Source organism: Halyomorpha halys, unplaced genomic scaffold (assembly GCF_000696795.3).
Source record: "Halyomorpha halys isolate HHAL.00 unplaced genomic scaffold, Hhal_1.1 Scaffold1389.1, whole genome shotgun sequence".
In the NCBI taxonomy this organism is placed as follows: Eukaryota; Metazoa; Arthropoda; class Insecta; order Hemiptera; family Pentatomidae; genus Halyomorpha; species Halyomorpha halys.
In genome coordinates, this window is record NW_027109868.1 from 234373 (window position 1) to 256932 (window position 22560).

Sequence of the window (22560 nt, forward strand, 5' to 3'; positions counted from 1 at the left end):
TATATTTATTTATTTTATTTTCAATTGAAAATAATGTACTATTTTGACTAAAATGTTTAAACTTATGGCATCACTAGGTACAGGGAGGAGAAAGAGGGCGAAATGTTTTATGTGATTTGTGAAATGGACCTAAAACAGTTTGTTCAGCAACATGATACATTCCTGTATCCTCAAAAAGCATATTCCAGAGGTTATGATAGAATAAAAAACGCAACCCCACCTTCCCTCCAATAACATTAAATATATTACAAAAATGTGGAATTAGTTTCAAGGAAAATAAAGACAAAAATCAAGCATTAAACAGTCACAATCCTTAATACTATTAAATTACTAAAATAGAATTACTCACCAGGATCTACAAAGAAGTGTATGGTACCAAGAACACCTGACTCCAAAGAAAAGGCTGCAAGAGCAACTTCAGCTGGATAATAAATATGATGATCATTCTTGTAGAAATAATTGACATAGCACACAAAGAATTTATGAGACTTCAGGGCTAGAAAAGATTAGTAACTTTTTTAAATTCACATTATTTAATACCAATTGATTTAAGATTTGAAATTAAATAAAACAAAAATTATACATACATTAATAAAACTTCTTAAATAGTAAAAATTTCAGCTCGTGTTTACTTGGTGCTGAGTGTTTACTTTCAAACTGCACAGTTTGATTTTTATGACATCATTAACCCAAGATGGGTGTCACATATATTGTCAACTCACTACATCAAGACAAGTATGTATGTATTACAATACCTTATGCCACCTCATAAATGAAGCTTGAACTACAAGTGAGGCCTTAACTATCACTCCAACAAAAAAGTTATAGAAATAGAAGTTTTCTGTGGCATCAATTCCACAGAACAACTTTGTTGACAAAACAGATTCCAGGATCCACCATAACAATGAAGATACAAATAAAATGCTGATTTGGTTGAGCCAGCACCCTCCTTTTTCAGAAACTCCAAAATTTTTCTTTAGGAAGAGGAATCTCACCATAGCTGGTGAGTTGATTACTAAAGCCTGAGGAGTTTTACCTTGAGAATAGTTATTGAAATTGGGCCTATGTCATAAGCTTACAAGATAGCATATATTACAGCCTGCTTGTGCTATAGGTGTAGGGAGTTGGTGGCCCCATCGTTAGGTCACTGTACTGCAAGCAGCCACTGGCCCTCCAAGTTGGGGAAATATATATTCTGACACTCACACAGTACACTACTACACAATAAAACCAATGTCATTTACAGTACATACCTTAGAATTACCTTTCCTAGGAAGCTGCCCCGGAGGGGAAGTAGGTCTGGCTACTTAAAGAGGATTATATCTCCACCGGAAACCTAGTGCCAGGCGAGATACATGCCTGTCCAGGTTGGCAACTAGAGGAGCACAGCAATTACTGCACCCAGCACAATACACTACACACAAAAGTCACTACAGCCACCCCTTACTCCTCTCTCTTCTGCTGCACTAACCCTCCTGGTGGAGTTGTTCCAGAGGGTATAGAGGAAAAAATAGGAATGGCATTCTCCAGCCGCTCAGATAGTACAGGAGCCCGCTCCTCTAAATGCAGAAGGAGTGGCTGCTTTATCAGCTCAGTGTAAAAGTTCGGACATTGTAGTAGTGCCAGTTGGTGACTGGATGGGCCATAGTCATAGGGAAGACTAGTGATGAGTCTGTGGAATCCGACCAAGGCTATAGCAAATTAGACGCATTAAGGCTGACCCGAGCAGCAAGATGCCTAGAGTGGAAGGAGAGGCATCAAAGGCTGCCACAATAGACTAGGCAAAATTAAAGAGAAATGATACATGAAGGGGAAAAGGAGGGAGGAGGCCTTACTTAGGAAAGCTGAAAGGGAGACCATCAGATTGGGGCGCCAGGCTCCTTCTTCTGAAAAGACTACCCAAAGGCAGCTTAAAAGCACTGGGCGCCCGACGGGCTGCTCTCCGTTTTGAACCAGGCCAATATAAGTCTTCCTGATTACACCGTAAATAATTGTTTTCAATTAAAAAAAAAGGACCAATATTAGTGCCACTAAATAACTATAATTTCAAACAGGAAATATTTAGGCAGAAAGAAATACTAAAAAGTAAAAACATTTCCATTAATCACAATAAAACATTAAAGGAAAGGGATGAAGAGAGAAGAATCTATTCATATCTTCAACTTCATGCAATATTAATGAAAATGTTTCCTACAGGAAAAGTTTATTTAAAATAAGAGACTCATATTACCGAATAAAAGAAGTAGAAAATATTCTTAAACAGGAATCAGATCCTTTAATACTTAGTTCTAACACAAAACAAGAGAATAAACAACCAAAATCATCTGATGAAGAGCAGGTTAATAAAAAAATGGAAAACTGAATAAAGACTGGCTGAATTCAGATTTCATTCTAAGAGTCTTTCATCTGTTTCAAATGATCAGATATCTATCTGACAACATATTGGTCACTCTCAGAGTGTCATTCGGTCTCAAAACCACATCAAGGCTTCCAATAAGGTTAACATTTCTCAAAAATAGAATATAGACTGATCTTTTGCAATATAAGTGGATTTAAAAATTTATTTAAATTTACCAGTAATGAATGCGAAGTTACTAGAAGGAACTCAGTGTAATGTTTTGCAGAGACATGGCTAACAGAAGATAATTTTGTACTCCCACCATGGTTACACGATTACATCCCGTATAATAGTAATGGAACAAAACTAAATCAAACTGGCCATGCTAGTGGAGGTCTGCCAACCTTAATCCATAACTCAGTCGCTTTAGAAACCTCAGTTCAATTTAGAAATCGTAATTGGATATTTAACAGCATGACAACAGAAAACATCATAATAGTTTTTGGGAACATCTACTTTCCCCCTTCATGAGATATTGATAATTGTCTTGAAGAGTCGAGCAAATTAATATATAATATTTTACCATCGGACAAGCCAGGAAAACATACATTTATATCAAACTCAGGGTGAAGTACAATAGACCTAGTATGGATCAATGACAAAACCCTCGATATTTTCAATGACATGGAGGTATCACTTATGTTCGACTCTCTAGACCATTTGGCCTGTATAACCTCCTTACACATATCTTCATCACAAAAACTTGATCTTCTCCAATATAATAATTCTTCAAACAATGTAGCTTCAAACAATGCACTGTCAACAGATGCGTCAATTGGGATGAAAATAGAACTGACAACTTTAAAGCACATTTATCTTGCTCTGATAAAATATATTATAATTTTCAAGATAAAAAACCCATTATATACCAATTTTATTCAATGTATGTCAAAACTGGACTAATAATCACTATTAAATCATCAAACAATCCAAAATTGCTATCTAATCAACCATGGTTTGAAGGAGATTGTAGAAATTCCAAAAGAGTTTTAAAAAAAAAATATAGATCAATGATTAAATCACATATAGCACTTGAATTGTTTAATGAATTTATTGAAGCTAGGAAATCGTACAGACAGCTAATAAACCTCAAGAAAGTAGAATTTAGACTCTACATGTTAAAAAACCTACAAGATGTCAGAAACAGCAAACAATTTTGGACAACAAAATCATTACAACCATATAAAAACAATAAAAACGATATAAATTTGATAGATTGGAGCAGGTTCTATAAAACACAATATGGTTTTGAATATATCTGAGATATTAAATTTTTCTGTGACTCATCAGCTTTTAGATAGTGATATTTCCCTAGAAGAACTACAACAGTGTGCATCTCTCTAAAAATAAAAAATCCCCAGGACTCGATCATATTATCTATGAAACATTTAAAAACATTATCCTGAGTGAGAACACTATCTTCTAAATTTATTAAACTTAATAATGAACACAAAAAATTCCCTCTTGGTCGAAATCAAAACTTCATTTGTAATTTAAGAAAGGTAATAGAAAAGATATAGATAATTAACATGGGATATCCTTGATAAGTATGATGGCAAAATTATTTACTAATATCTTTGCAAGAAGACTTATGTTATGGGCTGCTCTAAAAATTATTATCCCTGAATAGCAGGCAGGATTTAGAAGCAAGAGAGGCTGTATTGATCATATTTTTACCCTTAATGCACTAATAGGAATAAATTTCAAGCCTAAAGGAAATTATCTATATTCGTATTTATTCATTTATTCAACACTAAATTCGGAGTTGAGATAAGCTGATTTAATGTCTAAAAATATTACTTTATGTTTAGTCTTCACCGATAGTGCCAAGATCGCTCTTAATGATTCCCACTTAATTACTAGGCTACAGAAGAAATCAGTCCACACCTTCCTGCAGTCTGCAACCAACTGCCACAATCCTGGCCTTGTAAACCTTAACTCCATCAGGGTTTTCCTTCTTGAAACCCACCTACTCTTAATTCTCTTCTCATCTGACAGTCGAGGAACTTCTTCCCAAACTTTGAAATCCTCCATATTTTTAATTTCTTCTTGAATTGCTTATAACCAGCGTCTGGTGCAACCAAAACATCTTTGTAAGTTTTTGGTTCCCTTTCCAGGATTTCCAAAACAAAATCTTTTAATCTTTCAGGCAATTTCCTTGCTCTTGTTGGCTTTCTCTAATTGCTCTGTCCATTCTCTCAGGGTTTTTCTTGTTCTTGCTCTTCTTCTCCATTGGACGAATCTTAATTATCTCCAGACTTTTTTAGTTGGTCCATTGAATGGTCTTCATCTTCAAAACCCCTGAAATCCTCTTCATCACTTGATATATGTAGGTGATCAGGTGTTTCCTGTTCTTCTGATATCGGGTCTTTGCTGTCTATACCTGCACAATCTTCAACACTCTTCTACACTACCTCTCTCTCTCTCTCTTTCTTTCTTGGAGCCAAGGCACTTCTAGTAGCACAGTGTCTCCATCCCATTCTCGATGTTGTGGTATCCAACCTCTCTGCTTCTCATCAAAAGTTACTTCCAGGGTCTCGTGTATTTTCTTCTCATCTGCATCATAAATTATATATATGCCTGCCTGGTTTGAGAATAACCCACCAATACCCCTTTTTTTGGTTCTGGAATCCAATTTGCCCAAATTAGGTTTATTAACTGTGTAATAGGATAAGCAACCATAAACCCTTAAATGTATCATACAGGGTTTCTTATTAGAAAATAATTCTTGAGGTGTTTTGTCTGGATTACTGCTATTTGGTATTATGTTGTGTAAGCACTCCACTGTACTCAGAGCTTCACCCCAAAATTCTTCCAGTAAGCCCCCGTCTGCCAGTAAGCAACAAGTCGTCTCCAATACCGTCCTGTTAGCTTGCTCTATAACGCCATTACTTCATGGTGAATAGTAGACTGTATTTTCATGCCTAATGCCCTTTTGAGAAAAATAATTTTTAATTCTATGATTTATGGACTCAGATCCGTTATCAGATCTCAGTACTTTTAACTGAGATGAGGTTTGATTTTCTAATTGTTCAATAAGAGATACTAAATTTTCATACGCTTCCGTTTTGTTATTCAAGAGTTTAATAAAATATCTTCGGGAGAAACCATCAACTAGTAGCATGAAATAATACTTGTTACCTAATGTAGCAGTTCTCATGGGGCCACATAAATCAACATAAACCCTATCCAGAGGTTTAGCTGAATTATCTATAATGCTACGACAAAATTTCTTGCGAACCATTTTACCAACAAGGCTCACACATACCTAGATCACCTCCTAATTTACTTAACCCAACTACAATATTTTCCTCAGCCATAGTATCAAGCTTCTTCACACTGAAATGACCTATTATTTGATGGCAGATTTTTCTTTGAACTACATCTCTTTTGAAGCACACATCGTCTGTTTCATTATCAAAGGATTTTTTTAATCTAACTGTCAACAGATTATTTTTAAAATCTCCTTCTTTTGTGATGATTTCCGCTCCTTCCTGGGAAAACATAATCTCATATCCCTTTTCCACTACTTTCGGCACGGACAGCAGGTTATCACATAATTGGGGAACAACTAAAACATCCTGCAAAGTAAAGTTGTTTTCAAAACCATTCGCGCAAGCTTTTACTTTAATGTTCCTCCAATGAATAGCACCTATGTCTCTTCCTTCTTCAGCAACTGAAATATCTCTGTTCTCTTTCAGAGACTTGTTGGGAGTCATATGAGAGGTACATGCGGAATCGAGGTACATGCGGAATCGAGGTACTGCTCACTCCCTTTACTATGGGCAATAGAACAAAGAGCAAATTCTTTAGCCAAACATGCTTTGTTCTGTTTCCTAGGATGGGTCCTTTGTGTATCATTGGGTTTATGTCCACTGGGTTGTCTGTTCACTTCTTTATTCCACCAGTAGTCCTTTTTCAGGTTACCTGGCCTTTTGGATACAGTTTGATTGCCTTGGATTGACTTTCAATGCTTGTTCGTTTTTCAACTTGTTCGACTTTCAATAACGTTCCTCCTTTCAAATGATAAAAACATATGTCTTAATTCCCCAAATTTTATGTTCCTATTAGCCAAATGGGATTAACAACTGGATCATAATAGGGTGGTAAGCCTTCAATAATGTATCTAACCTTTCCTTTGTTTGTCAAAGATTTACCTAGTTGATCCATCTCCTGGACCAAACACTGAAACCTTGTAATGTATTCATCTACTGTTTCGCCACTGTCTTTCTTAATTTTAGTAACGTCAAACACCAGATCCATCACTTTTTCCTCCCACCCCTCATATCTCTCTCTCAACTTTTCCCAAAACTTTTTTCACCTCTGATTGACGGCATTACATCATCACCAACTGTTAGAATAATAATAGAGAGTACCTGCTTGTTTTTTTTTCCCCACGCTGGATCTTCTTCAGCAGATCTTTTCAATAATTTCTTTGTACAGTTCCTTTGCTACCAGATAAGCTTCAATTTTCATCGACCATATCCCGTAATTGTCGGCAGTGAGCCTTTCGATGTTGAATAATGTGGCATTCATGTCCTTTGTGTTTTGATTTTGACAGTTATTCCTAAACAAAATCACAGAGCTTACCTATCCGTTCATATATGTAAATTCCTCTTGTCACTTCACCCTTTCACGCACTGAACACGCTCTGCTACCAAATTGTAGTGCAATTTAGGGAGGGTTTTATAAATAAAGACAACAAGAGTGTGTTTTCATAAACAGACACCATGACAGACTCTGTACTAGGCCCAAAAGGACGCCAAGCTATCCTATGCCAGAGCAGAGTCGCTATCTACCGTTTTATTTACAAACCAAAATAATACCTATTTTCTATTAAATAAAACCTATTTTCTACAACAGAAATGAGTTAAATTGTTCATACGAAAACAGAATATTGAGACATAAAGGCGATATTCTTGAAAAGATCCTGAACCACAACTTCTCATATTTCAATAATATATACACTCTATAATAGTATAATAATATATTATAATGGATGGAATAGTATATATAGTATTATAATAGTATATAATAATAATAATAATAGTTTGTACCACATTCTCCTACATTGTCACACTCTAAAAGAAAATAGACAATATATCTTAAAGCAACCCATATCCGCATCTTGCGACCTACAAAACATCAAAAATATATTGAACATTGATCAAGAAGCCAAATTGAACAGACTCTATATTTATATTGTAACAATATATAATAAGTTTGATTTCATAAGTGGCATATAAACAGTAGTATGTGAATAGTTTTCGAAGCCAATTAATATCTTTACTTATGTCACGCTTTCGTTTATTTAAAACAATTCTCACTATTTTAAGTTTAATATAATGGAGTAATAAATATTATGTTAATAGTTTTGTATTATCCAGTTTGTTTTGTTTTTGTTCATTGTTTTGTAATGGAGCACTTGTTTATTGTTTTTGTAATGGAGCACTAGACTCAGGTTTTGTTTTATTATTGTATATTGGGTTATGAATTTGTACAAGACTTTGTCTTCCACAAATAAAATAAAATCAAATATAATCTAATCTAGATGAGGATGAATGAGCCACATCCAAGTAGGAGACCGCTGGCGTTCAACAACTCCGAACTCCAGGTAAATTCAGGTTTCCTCACATGAGGAGACGAGACTGGCTTCTTGGCTGGGTACCTCCTACAGACCGTAGGTTTGTGGTGGGGCAGTTTGCTGAGACTCCATAGCCCACTAAAATTGTTATTGGCTTGAGAGCCAAGGTGATCAAATCCGGAAGATTGGTCCAGCTTCTCGACTTCCAAAATGAGACACAGATCAGTGGCAGTTTGTGGGAGCAGAAGGCGATCCAGACCATCTGACAGCAATCTTTAAGGTGCTGAGCAACACGATGGCCTGGCTGGAAGCAAACGACTGGCGGCTGAGAGACGAGTTGGTCCGACTAACCGTATGGAGGGTGCCAGTCTACTCGACAAAAAGCAGGAGCACAGGATAGGCAAATGCCAATAAGTGCTAGCCTTTCCTATATTCCTCCTCATCTGCCAGACAAATGATCAAGATAAGAAAAATTAATATTCAGCACAATAAGTCAATTAGCTAAGTGATTTTCGGGGTCAAATCGATCCTTGTGTTAATTCAGGAACCTTATTGTTATAGGGGAACTATTAGAGGATTAGGGGTATAGGTGGGAGGATTATCTGCCCAACCCCATATAAAGACAATCCAAGGACTTGGATCTGGGCCTCTAAGGACCTACAGGTGCTGCCAATACCTCAGTTGAATACAAAAGACACCACAATCTTGGCATTAAACATAAAGATTGGTATAAATAAGATTAAATTGTTAATAGGAACTGTTTATGTTCTCCTTAGTTTAGATCCACCTTATCAATACTTAGAAAGACATTTCCGATACTCCAGGGAGGTAGATTTACCACTCTTAATTGACGGAGATATTAATACTCACCATTTATTATGGGGAAGCACAGACACCAATGAGCGTGGTGAAGCCTTGCTTAAATTTATAGCCTCAAGAGACTTAGAAATAATCATCACAGGGGGTGAAACAACCTTTGTTACAAGAGTAAGGGGCGAGGTTTTAGATATAACACTTGCCTCTAGCCGCATTAAAAGCCTTTTTGTAAAGACCGGAGGGTCACCTCAGACATTACACTGTCTGACCATAGGTTGATCTCATTTAAGATTATAGCTGAGAAGCCTCTACTCACATTGAAAAGAAACCCGAGAAATACATACTGGGATCTATTCAGAAAGAGGCTGGAAGGTGATTCACACTATGCGGTGGATTAACACATAATATAGAAGGCCCATTTGATAAAACAGAGCCTGAGGCAGCCTGTAAAATCTTATTAGACATTTCTGCCCCGAATTCAATAGTCAGCTGGGTCAGCTTTGTTCTTAATAATAGAATAATTGTCGTTTTGGAAGACGGTACCAGACTACAGGCGTAGGCAGTGACTGGATACCCTCAGGGGAGTTGCATCTCGCCGTTGCTATGGTGCTATTGTGGGGTCTCATTTGGCATAAATTAAAAGAAAAATTAGAGCAGCCTTTTGGCAAGGAAGAGATGCTGTTCCGGCATCACTCGGGATTTCAACCCAAAGGTTATGCATTGGATTTATACAGCAATAATAAAACCGAGAATCTACTATGTAAATATTGTGAGGTGGACAGCCCAGCATAGAGCTTCCCATATGTGAATGGTCAATAAGATCCAAAGGAAGGCCTGTATCGGCATAACTGGGGCATTAGGCCAACACCAACTAAGGCAATAGAAGTCTTGCTTTCTTTAATACCCCTCCACTTATTGATAAAAGGGGAAGCCTATCTAAGAATGAAAGAAAATAGACAGCGGAAAGAGATGGGAGAATTTATATAATAATTTATTACAATACCGCTCAACACAGCTAGATATATCACCCGCACTGGACACCAAAATTAGTTACCTATACCCAAGGATAGGGTTCAGTCCCCAAGAGATTATCTGCCCTGTTTTACTGATGGATCAAGAAAGGATTCAACTGGACTAACGGAGGCTGAGGTCTATATTGAAGACAGGTATAGAACTAAACTTTCCATTAGGCAAATATTCGACTGTCTTTCAGGCAGAAGTGTCTGCCATCTTGTCAGCAGCTACATACCCTGAAATCACCAGTTGTGAAAGGACAGGTATCACCATCTCTTCAGGTAGTCTGTCTGCCCTTCAAGCCCTTAAGTCACCCAAGGTCATCTCTACATTGGTGAGAGAGTGTAAATAAGCCTTAGAGTCATTAGCGAGCTTAAAGAAGCTTAAGTTAGTGTGGGTCCCAGGACACAAGGAATCACAAGCAATGAGAAAGCTGACCAGCTTGCTAGAAACGGGGCTGAACACCCTCCTATAGGACCAGAACCATTCCTAGGTATTTGTAAAAGGCATCAGCGAAAAGAAGTTCTTGACTGGACATGGAAGATAGCAGGCAAGGAGTGGAGGGAATTTATAGGGTTGAGACAGGTCAAGATTTTAATAACTAAACCCTTTTCTTCTAAAACTAAGTGGCCGCAAGGCCTAAACAGAAATGTACTCTAATTATTAATAGGTGTTTTTACAAGTCATTGCAGACCTAAAAGACATCTTAAGATTTGTGGAGTAGTTCATGAAGAAACCTGCTGCTTATGTAGACATGCCCCCGAAACTGCCTTACATTACATAGCAATTGTGGCCGGTATGCGTCACTAAGATATAGGCTTCTAGGCTCTGATAGAATCATAGAAAATGAGGCTTCCTCTATAGATTGGGCATCCCTTTTAAATTTCATTAGAAAGTCAAAAAAGTTCGATATAAACGAATAAGATACATAAAAGAGGCATTCAATTGGTCTATCTTGGAATAGGCAATAAGGACCAATAGGCCCACTTGCCGGACTTTTTCCCCCTATCATTACCAGTACCAGGTACCTGCTGCCTGCTCTTGTCATAAGACTGGATTGAAGTGTCCTCCCTACCTAACAATTACTATGGTAAAAAATGTGGCATCTCTTTACCACAGATGAAGAACGAACGAATGAATAAGAATATGAGCACTTTAACCAGCTGTAGTAAAAACCAGAGCATATATTCCTATCCCCTCCACAGCTCCTATTAAAGGATCCAGAACCATCCAATCGGCTCAAGAAAAGTAACCAACACCATAAAGATGAAAAAATAAGACCAACGATTACTTTAATTTTAACATGCTAATATTGACAGACAGTTAGGTCTCATATCAATTCAATCAGAGCACCTCTACCATTTTCACTTACCCATGCATAAACATATTTTCCTCAGCATACCTATATTTCAAAAGCAGCGTCATAAGCAATTTGGTTTTAATTGGGAGGGAAGTAGAGGATCAGAGTAAAATGTATGTAGTATCAATTTCATTAGATTCCGCCAATAGTGGGTGAAGAATTATGAGTAAAGGATGTGAAGTTTTTGAGATCATCTGGGGGAACTTGGAAGAAACTGAGGTCACTGGAGTCAAGTAAGGATAATTTTCAGGATTATCCACTTGAACGAGTCAAGGGAGGAGAGAAGGGTTCCATTTCAGAGTTGTTTGAAAAATACATAATCTGCAGATAAGGCAAATGCAACAAAATCTGTGTCTTACAGCTTCCCTATTTTTTAATCATTTTATTTATTTCATGGGTCAAACAAGGTACAGTTCACCAAACAATGTTTTCATATTCTCAAAATATGAGAATAAGGCCAATCTGTCAGCTAATACTTCCAGCCCGGAAACACTAAATATGTTCGTAAGTGATTTTAAGCATAAAAAATATGGTAAGACTTAAAGAAACTGAAAAGTATAGTCATTTTTCTCCATCATCATTTGTTCAGCTGTGTAGACTCTGTAACAGCAAGTTTAAACTCAGCTACCTCACCGATTTTAATGCAAAAAGAAAATAATAATAAAAGTTTAGTGAACCCAAAGGTTTGATGCTCATACTACTAATTGCTCTCTACACACATCTGCCCAGTGACACTTGTCCAAAACCAAAATTTCAGGTCAGTCTTGATGCAATTACTCCACCTATGCTTACCCATCGGTTCAGTATTTATTAGCATTTTAGGGATCTGTTTCTTATCTACTAAGCCCTACAACCTTACATGCCCATTTTATTTACCACAATGCTATATAACCTGAATTATTCTTACCAGGTACAGTTCTCTACATTCAGTGTCTAGTAACCTTCGCTAAGGTGGCTGAGCCTAGAGGGCAGACCCCAAAGCAGGGCCATGCTGTGGGAAAAAGTTAGGAGCTCCCCTGCACCTGTTGCGGCGAAGAAACCTAGGGGAATAGATGGCCAGCCTAAGAACTATGCAAAAGCAATTAGTGGGTTTGACATTGCAATTGTGCCTAGCAATTATCCACAAACTCAACTGACTAAGGCACAGTGCAGTGCACCAAAGGATAAAATTCTTGATCTCCTTGATCATTTAGACGAGTTGGGAGAGTTTCAACCATTGTTCGGTAGTGCCAGCTATGGGTGGATGCATCCTTAACTGTCTCAACCAATCTACTAAAGACTGGCTGCCTACTATAATCCCCGATGTTGACATCAGAGAAGGTATAACCATTTGCACTGGAGATGCCAAGGAGCTTGTAAAAGTTGCAAGGGTGGCTGTGTTCCTTCCTGGCAGGAAACTTAGAGATGACATTCCTCAAGAGGCTCCAATTGCAGAATAGGGATGGTGGGAATCTGAAACTGGATCATACATCATACTAAACACTTGGAAAAAGGATTCTATGGATTGCTTAGAATCCTCCTGTAATCTAGAATGTCTCAATAACTGACTGAAGGATGCTGTTGTGAATTCATACATCAGTAATCCCATCTGTAAACAAACAAATGTCTCCAAGTGGAATAATAATCTTAATAAGCAAAAAATCCTCACTAGGTTATTCAATGCTGCTAAAAGAACTGGCAGATGGGATTCCTAAAAGAAAGCTCTTACAGAGTATCATAAATCTATTTGTAAGACTAAAAGACATGCTTGGAGGAAGTTGACAATATTCCGGCTACATGCCGCTTAAATAAAATTCTTTCAAAGCAATCCAATACCGGACTGTTGGGGACCATAAAAAAAGGGTGATGTAATAAAGCCTGAACATAAAAATTGAATTATTTATTTTATATATGCTTGTTTGATAGTGGTTTACTTTATTCTTAATTTAAAATAATTTTGATCCTTTTTTAAAGAATAAAAGTTGAGAGGAAAAAAAGGATCAAAATTGTTTTAAATTAAGAATAATATAAAAATTGAAGATTATTGGCAGCAGTGGCATGTGTAACCAAAGCGCACTACCCTGCTGCTGTTGAACCGCTTATGGTAGAAATGCCAGGAAGGGGGACAAAAAAAATAAATAAATAAAAAAGTCTATCAATAAAAAGCTTCCAACAGTTTTGTATGAAATGATAGTTCATGACTCTGTCACCTTTAAGGATTTGTACAATCCTTCAATTTTTTTCTCTGTTCTAATTTATTTTTGAAAATATATAAATGTATTTCCTTATGTATTATTTTATTTTACAAATTTTAAATAACGTTTTTTAAATGTTAAAAGGTTTTTTTACATACATTTTTGTTATTTAAAAAAAATTTATAATGTTTTGGATTATTTCACAATGTCTAAATATTTTTTTAGAAAATGTGGTGATATACAATAACTTTCTATAATTTATACTTAGTAATTCTGTTTAAAAAAAAACTGTAAAACATACATCTATCAGCTGATTACATACAGGATTCATAGGCATCCTCAGGTGACAACAATATGCTGTCGTGGTTAAAAAAACAGGTATTGAAACTTTATTTGGCTTCATATTGCATTTTCTACATTATATAATACTTATTCAAATTTAATTTGTCATCTGCAAAATATTATGCACAACTAGAGTTATTATGTACAGTCTAAGTGGTCTTTTATAATGGTCACAAAAACTGGACTAACAATAATTCAAAAGCCAAAAAACAATATTGTCTTTTCTTAACATTCCAAAACAAGTGAATCTTAAATTAACACAAAAAATATATCATCAAAGTTATTCAAATAATCTTGTAATAACAGAGAAGATTAAAATTAAAGGTAATTAGAATTAACAAAAAGTTTTTTCTTACAAGAATTGATGTCAAGGTTTGCTACTGTATTTTTAATAGTAGCTAGCATAAGATTATGAGCTTCCGCCAACTCTCTCTGTTCAGCATCTAGCTCAGCATAACTAATTCCCAAAGAAGTAAATTTTTTTGTATTGTCTTCATGATCTTTGGAAACACTCGTTAATGCCTTGTCATTGTATGGTTTACGTTCTTCTGGTGTCATATTCTAGAAAAGAAATGCTTAAAAAACAGTTGTAAACACTAAAGAAAACCTTGAATTATAGTTGAAGTTTTGTAAATAAATGTTTAAAGAATTGAAGGAAGTCTTTCCCTAAAAAAAAAAAAAAAAGACAAAAACATGGATTATAAGCATGTTTACCATTTTTAAAAAGAAATAATCTGATGGAAAGGAGAGGTACATTTAGTAATTAGTGCAAAGGTGTGAGAAAAACGATAACAAATTATTAAGTTTATAATATACATTCAAAATAATTTTGTGTATTAAAAATACTTTTAAAATATTGAAGGAACTAGTTACTATGAGTTTTGAAACTAGTTGCTAACATAAGTTAGTATAACTATGGAATTTTCTAATAAATCAACTTATAAAAAGTAAAATAACTTTTGACAAATTTAAAGTCTACCCTACAACTTATTCAGTTTATTTCAAAATTAAAAAAAAAAAAATTCAAATTGTTCCCTGTCAAATTACAAATTAACATTTTTAAAAAAATTTAACTTATCTACATTAGATGATCCCAGAATAATTTTCAAATAACTTTGTAGAAGTGGACATACATACTTCTAATAGAAAACTCCTTAATTGAGGAGCATTCTATCAAAAGTTAATATTTCCAATTCTAGGAAATACAGATTTTTAAAAAAAAATTAAACTCTACATGAAAAACTACACAATTTATTTCAAAACTTAAATTATTTCATGGAAAATGGGTGTTAAAAATCAATATTTTAATAAAAAATTGGATTTATCAACATGGCCCAATGCCCCATACTCTTTTTCCAGAGTATGTATTGCCTTCTAATAGAATGTTCCACAACTATCATAAGATACTTTAAAAACTTAGGAACGGATCATTCTGTATGGTAGATACGTATTATTATTAAAACCTTACTAGATAAATATAGAACAAAAAGCAAAATCAACACAAAAACTAACAAGAAAAATTGCACACCTATACACTTGTTGCCGTTTTAGTAAACCAGGTACAGTACGAAACGCAGTGTTGCCCTTAACCATTATCGGACAATTTTCTCAGCCAATCGTAAAACCTGTCTCAAAACGCAATCCACATTGTAAAAAAATATTCCAGAATACAAGTAAAAGAATCGTCGAAAAAGAAAACAAATTGTGTCCTGTGACCGTGGTCGGCTAGACGCCGAATAAGTAAAAAGTTGAGACTGTTCCGGGAAATATGGAAGGTTGATTGCTTTTAGATGAAGATCAAAGGTATCATCTTATTATTTTTTTTTTCAACTTGGATATTAAATATAATTCATGAATAAAAAATTAGAGAAAGAATGAGGTAAATATGTTACTCAGTTCCACAAGAACAACTAACAAGGAAGGTAACCTACTTTACCTTAAGTGAGTTCTCGGCGCAGCACAGTACGATGTGGCTTCTGAGCGTTTCTTGAACGGCCTCCAATAAAAAAACTATATATATATATATATATATATATATACATATTCAAAATTTTTTCATATATATGAAAAAATTTTGATCATTTCAACTGCATTTTGCATCAGCAATATCTTTGCCCCTTTGGTTAAGACGCTGTGGAAAAGACTATCGCCATTGTAAACAATGGAGTAAATGCAAAATTACCCAAACATTAACTCTAGACGAGAGTACAGTATGGTAAAAATTTAGTTTCACTTTTCTTGCTTGGAAATGTAGCCCTGACAAACAACCTCCTTATATATGGAATTCTTAAGCTACACAAATCTTGAAGTGTTAGGGTAAGAATAGCTGTTTCTTGTTCTAATGAGTGATTAATAACCTGTTGCTTTACTGGTGTTAATAATGTAAATAGTTTCTAATAAATTTTTGTTTATTGAGCAAGCAATAGCAATCTCATATATCATGTTGAAATAAAACTTATAGTGTAGTTAAACAGTGTGATAAATAAGCAAGTTGAAGTAATATTTATGACTTTTTGCAATTGGAGATGTACAGAGTTTTTAGTTATTAGAATCCAACTTTAATATTAACTTATTCAATTTCACAATATCCTGCGGACAAAAGGTGCCAGAGATTAACTGAAAAATGAACTCAAGGACTGATGAATACATACTGATTTAAAGATATATCAACTGATCTGTATGTTTACTGTTTCTCAATAATTTGGAGTAAACATTTTATAGGAAAAACTTGATGAATAATTCAACCGAAGTTTGTAGCAATGTAATTACTAGATTATTTTTAAACAAGTTACACCAAACTATTTGCACATAATTACTTGGATATTTTAAACAAATTTTATCCACCTTTCTCTATATTAATCTAACATTACCGCCCCCCGCCACCGATGACCATCATAAGATCAATTAAATGTATGTCTAAAACATACATAACAGACGAAATAAAAAATAAAGAATAAAAAACTTTTTTGAACTACTTATTACAATGTCCTATAATTTAATCATTTGAGTGTATAACTCAATATGTAACTATAAAAGAATACATTTGAGGTAATGTTTTGTAGCTTTTTTCACATTTGGAAGTATATCGAATTTTTTAATATTGATTAAATATATATCGATGATAGGCAATGAAAACCTCACAATTCCATCAGTTTGTAAACACCATAGAACTCCATATTCAAGACTTGAAAATACAAATATATTTCCAATCTATTTATCAATGACTAGGCTTGCACTATGTAGTCAAAAATATGTCAATGCAGTTTTTCTCTGGCAAAATTAACCCAAATAGGATAAAATGTTTTCACTGCATGCTTTTAATGTTTTCATTTAACAAAAACAAAATAAGGAAAATTGGAAAGTGAAAGGTATTTTGTTTATTGATTTTTTTATTTGACAAATGACATGATTTTGTATGATATTTTGGCTATAAATAAACATTTTAATTATAAAGAAATTGAACCTCCATATGGACATATCCTGTACTTGCTGATTTGTATAAAGAGTGGCTAACATTGAATAAGGACAATCTGAATATCTCAATGACCTGCTTTTGTATCCTACACAACATTTCAAATTTAATTGTATAAGAATAGTATCATTGGCAGACAGGAAGAAGCTACTAGCTCTTTGATTGACTGGGTACCTTCAGAATTCTCTATATAGTAGGCAGCACTAGGACAAGTTTTGATGGATTAGGACAATTTGCATACATACAGTGTGGAAAGTCGAATAATCCTAAGAACAAAATTGATTCAGAATTCAATTTTTGGTAAATATCAATCATCTTAATACAGCCAATCAATTAATATAATTGTTTTACTAACAATATCTGTAAACAAAAGAACCTATTCCGTCGAAAATTCCTATTTCGGTGCACTGGAAAAAGCAACTGTTATGATACAGAAAAAATTAACGTCTTCTAGCCGCATCTCTTCTTCTCATTAACTCTCTTATTTCTGAGTTGATGGAGGGTGCTTGAAGGTATGGGTTTAAATAGGATCGTGTTGATTAAGGAATGTAAGGAGATTTGAAGAGAGGCATTCCACGTCATCAATAGATAAAAGTAAATAGATAGGCTCTAGGGAGAGGGAAAGTTCGGGACCAATGTTCTCAATAGTTAAGGAATCGAGGTTTTGTCAATTAATTTTCTTTGAAATTAGCATGGGAGTAGAGACATAGAAGGACATTTTGATAAGGTCGTGGGATGGAAGAAAAGACATAGGAATTTGGAAGGAGGACAAAAGTTGCTGTCAAGAATTAATGATAAATAAATCAAGCCAGGTATCGGTGAAATGGATATGATGTGTGGATTGGTAGGGAACAATAAACAGGTTTAGGGAGAAAATTAAGTCCATGAGGTATGATCTATTAGGAGAATCTGAGAAATTTGGTGTTGAGATCATCTACAATTATATTTTGAAAGAGAGGAATATATGAAAGGAAGAAGGATTCAAATGTATCATCAGAATGAACTTGAGGCGGGTGGTAAATGAAAATATAGATAAACATAATAAAATTGCTGCTATTTTGTCCATGAAAATACCTTGACTCCTGTCCATTTAGCTTGACGATTCCTTTTGGGTCTTGGCATAAGGACTTAGTGACTTCCACAAGGTTTTTTAGAACGTTCTTAACTCTTAGTGCCTCCCATACTTCATTCCTTGGAACAGAGACAAATACTTTTTGAAAAACAAAAAAGGCGATGTACATATTATTGTCCCTATCCCAGGATTTTAGTAATATATTTCAGAGGAAGAATATGTTATCTTGGGTTTGTCTTTCTGGTCAAAAATAAGCTTACTCCTCTCCTATGAGCAGTTCTAAAAGAGGTCTCAGTTTATTTTGAAGGCTAGATGTATACACCTTGTACACCACTAGGGATTGAAATTTAATGGGGGGGAACAAGTCCGGCAAGTGGACCTCATGGTCCTTTTTGCCAAACCTGGCAGCTACCAAAGTTGCCACTGCGTTCTAACCAAGGAGGGAGTGTCAAGATACATTTTTCGGGACCGCCAAAAAATAAATATTAACTGCCCCAGGTAAGAATCGAACCCACATTCCAAACCGAGTGCTCTGGGACCTACACCCTAGCCCACATGGCCATCATGTCTCCACCACTAGGGATAGGCATATGGATTCTATAGTTGGAGTATTTAGCTTGATTGCCTTTCACATGTATGGGAATTTTAACATTTTCCTATTATTTAGGATTCCTCTTCTCATCTTAAGCTTTCTGAAAAAGTATGTGGAGATCCATTCTTCACGAAATAAATATTAATATTCTCCAATTATATTATCCTTTTCTGAAACTGTCTGTCTTCATCTTTTCAACAGGTTCAATTTCATCCTTTTACATCACCTTATCAAACTCATACTCATTCCAATGCCCATTCCCAGGATCCTATTTAATCAACTCATTTTCATGGCGTCTTCTCGATACTTCCAGAATGAACTTATCTTCAGAGACTGTTTTCCTTGGCTCATTCTCAACATTTTTTATTTATTTGCTTTTACGGTCTCTTAATTCTTTAATTTTCTTCCAGAAAAATTTTATATTTTCACCATGATCCTAGTTCTATTGTTCCAATTCTTTCCAAAACTTCTTTTTTTTCCGTCTCTACTACTTCTTTGGTCCTATTTCTTGCCAAAACATAAGTGTGCCATTTTTCTGTGGGTCGTATGGTGTATCTTTCAAGAACTTAGAAGGTAATTTTATGTTCCAACTTGTACGGAAAAGATGAACTTCCTACAAGCATATCATTGTCCACAAATAACTCCATTAACCATTGTCCATCATTATTCTTTATGACCTCACCTCTATGAGGACCCATCGCAGCTAGTGTTTTCATTTGGTCATTACTTGTCAGTGCATTGAGGTCTACCATATTAAGGCTATTATTAGATTACATTATTTTTGTTCTTAGTTACTATATGCTCCATGTCTCCATAAAACTGTTCTTTATCTAGAATTTATGTATCATTTGTAGGAGCATAAACTTTTATTATTGTCCAGTTTTAATAAGCAAAGTTATATGAACTGCATATATCCATGAATTCACTAGCTCCCATTCCTTTATGTTACTAAAAAAACTCATCGTTTATTATAATGCCCACTCTTCACGTGGCCCTATTTCCTGGAGGGACTCCTGAGTAGATCAACATATAACCTCCATCTTTATCACTCCAGCTCCTTTCTTCCTCACTTTGCTGATTCCCAGAATACTTATTAAACATCTTTAATTCTGCTTCTTTACCTGTAAGTGATCTTATATTCCAATATCCTTTAAAAAATGGAAAACTTGAATTTTCTGTTTTCCTGTGTTTATAGATGCATTTAGTAAATAAATAATTCTGTGAAATCAATTTAATAATAATTCAAGGATTTTAAAATTTAAATATTTATATTAATTTTTTCATATTATGTTACTATTTTGAGGACCAAGATCACAGCTTAGATAAAATGAAGATCTGCTTGTAGATGGCTGTGAGATTTCATAAATTTCAAAATTTTCTTTTACCTCCAGGCATCGTACCTACTCATATTCATATGCTTTAGATATGTTAAGTTCAGCCTTAAATAGTGTACAGTTAGTGTAGATGCCTATAGCTTATGAGAAATGAAAAGTGTGTCACAGTTAAAAGTATTGTTATGCCAGTGCAGTAAATAATGAACTTTACTCAGTAAAGTTGGAATAGAAGATAGCTCTTTTAAGCAGTACAACCAACAAAGAAAATGGAAAATCAAGAGATATATCAATCATCATCTTCAGGGTCACTCTACAGACTGTCCCAAAGCTACTAGTAGGCTTGTCACAAAGTTACCTTAGTCTACAGTGCAATCTAGGGATGGGATATCAAAAGCAAAATATTGATAGCGATATGGGTTATCAATATCGATATTTAAAATATTGAGATTTAAATAGCGACAATGTAACAAATTAAAGAAATATATCATAGGAGGACTTATTTCACATCATACCTAATCACAACATGAAATATTCTTAATAATGGTACACAAAGCAGAACCCTAACAACCATAACATAAACTTAAATATTAACTAAAATATTATTAGATAAATTGTTTTCAGAAAAAAATGTGAAAAACATCAACACTCTAATGATCTTCAATTTAAATTATGGATATTAACAAATAATATCCAATTCAAATATTGACATCCTCAAAATAAAAACATTCTAATAATTCCGTTTGATATAGATATCAATCTTTGGCAGCGATAATCTAAGAAAATATAAATATTTTATTACAGAAAGAATTTGATATTTCAGGAAACTATTGGGAAACCAACATTAGATCTTGATATCGATATTCAACTTCCTTGTTTATATTGATATCAATTTAAGTAACGATATTTCGATATTTTATAATGAAAATTTCTGTATCTCATTTAAAAACAACTAAAAAATTTTAAGGAAAGCTTCAAAATAAAATATTGATATTTGTTTCAATATTTCATATCAATTTCAATATTCGACACTCTTATTAATATTGATATTAAAGTTAAGTAACGATATTCCAATACATTTAAAAAGACTAGAAAATTTTTAAAAAATTAAAATTCCTTTTTTTTTATATTTCATATATACTTTTTGAAATTAAACTTTCTTTTTTAATATCGATATCAATTTTAGTAACAATATTCCAATATTTTTAAATTGAAATATCAATATTTTGTATTGATTTCCATAATCTTTTAACATTTGTATTAAAATCTATATTAAACTTTTAGGATATTTAATTTATATGATGATTTTGAATTTGAAAAATTATTTTATTTGATTATATTTAAGTATTTAATTATGAATCAATCCTCAAATTTCTTGTGTATTTCATTACATGAAATATCAAAATTTCGATTAGTCAGAAAATATCGTTGCTAAGATTTGATTTCGAAATTAATAAGAAAGTTGAAACTTTATGCAATATCAAGAAAACAATTTTTCAATTTAATATCAAAATATTGTTACTTAACTTTGATATTGATATTAATAAGAATGTCGAATATTGAAATTATGAAACAAAATATTAAAATTCCATTTTGAAGCTTTCAGAAAATTGTCTAATCTTTTTTAAATGAAATATCAATATTAGAATTAAATAATATAGGAATATCATCACATAGATTGATTAATATAAACAAGAATGTTGAATATCAAAATTGATATAAAATATTAATATTTCATTTTGAGTCTTTTTTTAAATGAAATATTGATACTTCATTTAAATAATCTCTGAATATCATAACTAAACTTTAATATCGATAATAATAAGAATGTCTAATATCGAAAACTATATGCAATATCGAGAAAACAATTTTAATTTTTATAATTTCATAGATTTTTAAATGAAATATCGATATTTCGATTAAATAATATTGGAATATTGTTACTAATCTTTGATATTGATATTAATAAGAATTTCCAGTATCGAAATCGATATATAAAATATTGTAAAAAATATCTATATTTCATTTTGAAGCTTTCCATAAAATTTTCTATTCTTTTAAACAAATATAATTACAAAATTTTTAAATCAATATTGAAGTTACGTCAAATATCGAAATCGAAATGAAATATTATAATAAATAAATATAATTTTAAAACTTTCCATATAATTTCTTAAATGAAATATTAATATTTCGATTACGTTTTCTTTGAATACTGTTGCCAAAGTTTTACTTCGATATTATCAATCAATAGATTGGAATATTGATATCCATATCTCATAGTACAAGAGCCCAAGAGGAGAAAAAAAGCAGTTATCTCACCCCAATTTTTGATTACTTTAATGAAAACTATGTATAATTAATAGTCAAAATTGATGAGTCTGCCAAGTATAGGTAGGGGGAAT

General features: G+C 33.6%; 1 protein-coding gene across 1 annotated transcript in view; it reads right to left on the reverse strand.

Annotated features, from left to right (window-relative positions):
• LOC106689538 (protein maelstrom homolog) overlaps window positions 1-18355 on the reverse strand; it is a 61143-nt gene extending 42788 nt beyond the window's left edge. Inside the window, exons 1-4 of the mRNA XM_067048039.1 lie at window positions 18235-18355; window positions 14045-14249; window positions 7456-7533; window positions 350-496 (exon numbers count right to left, since the gene is read on the reverse strand). Of these exons, the coding sequence (XP_066904140.1) occupies window positions 350-496; window positions 7456-7533; window positions 14045-14249; window positions 18235-18282 (478 nt within the window). The 5' untranslated portion in view covers window positions 18283-18355. The remainder of the gene's footprint in view (window positions 1-349; window positions 497-7455; window positions 7534-14044; window positions 14250-18234) is intronic.
• Window positions 18356-22560: the final 4205 nt, after the last annotated feature.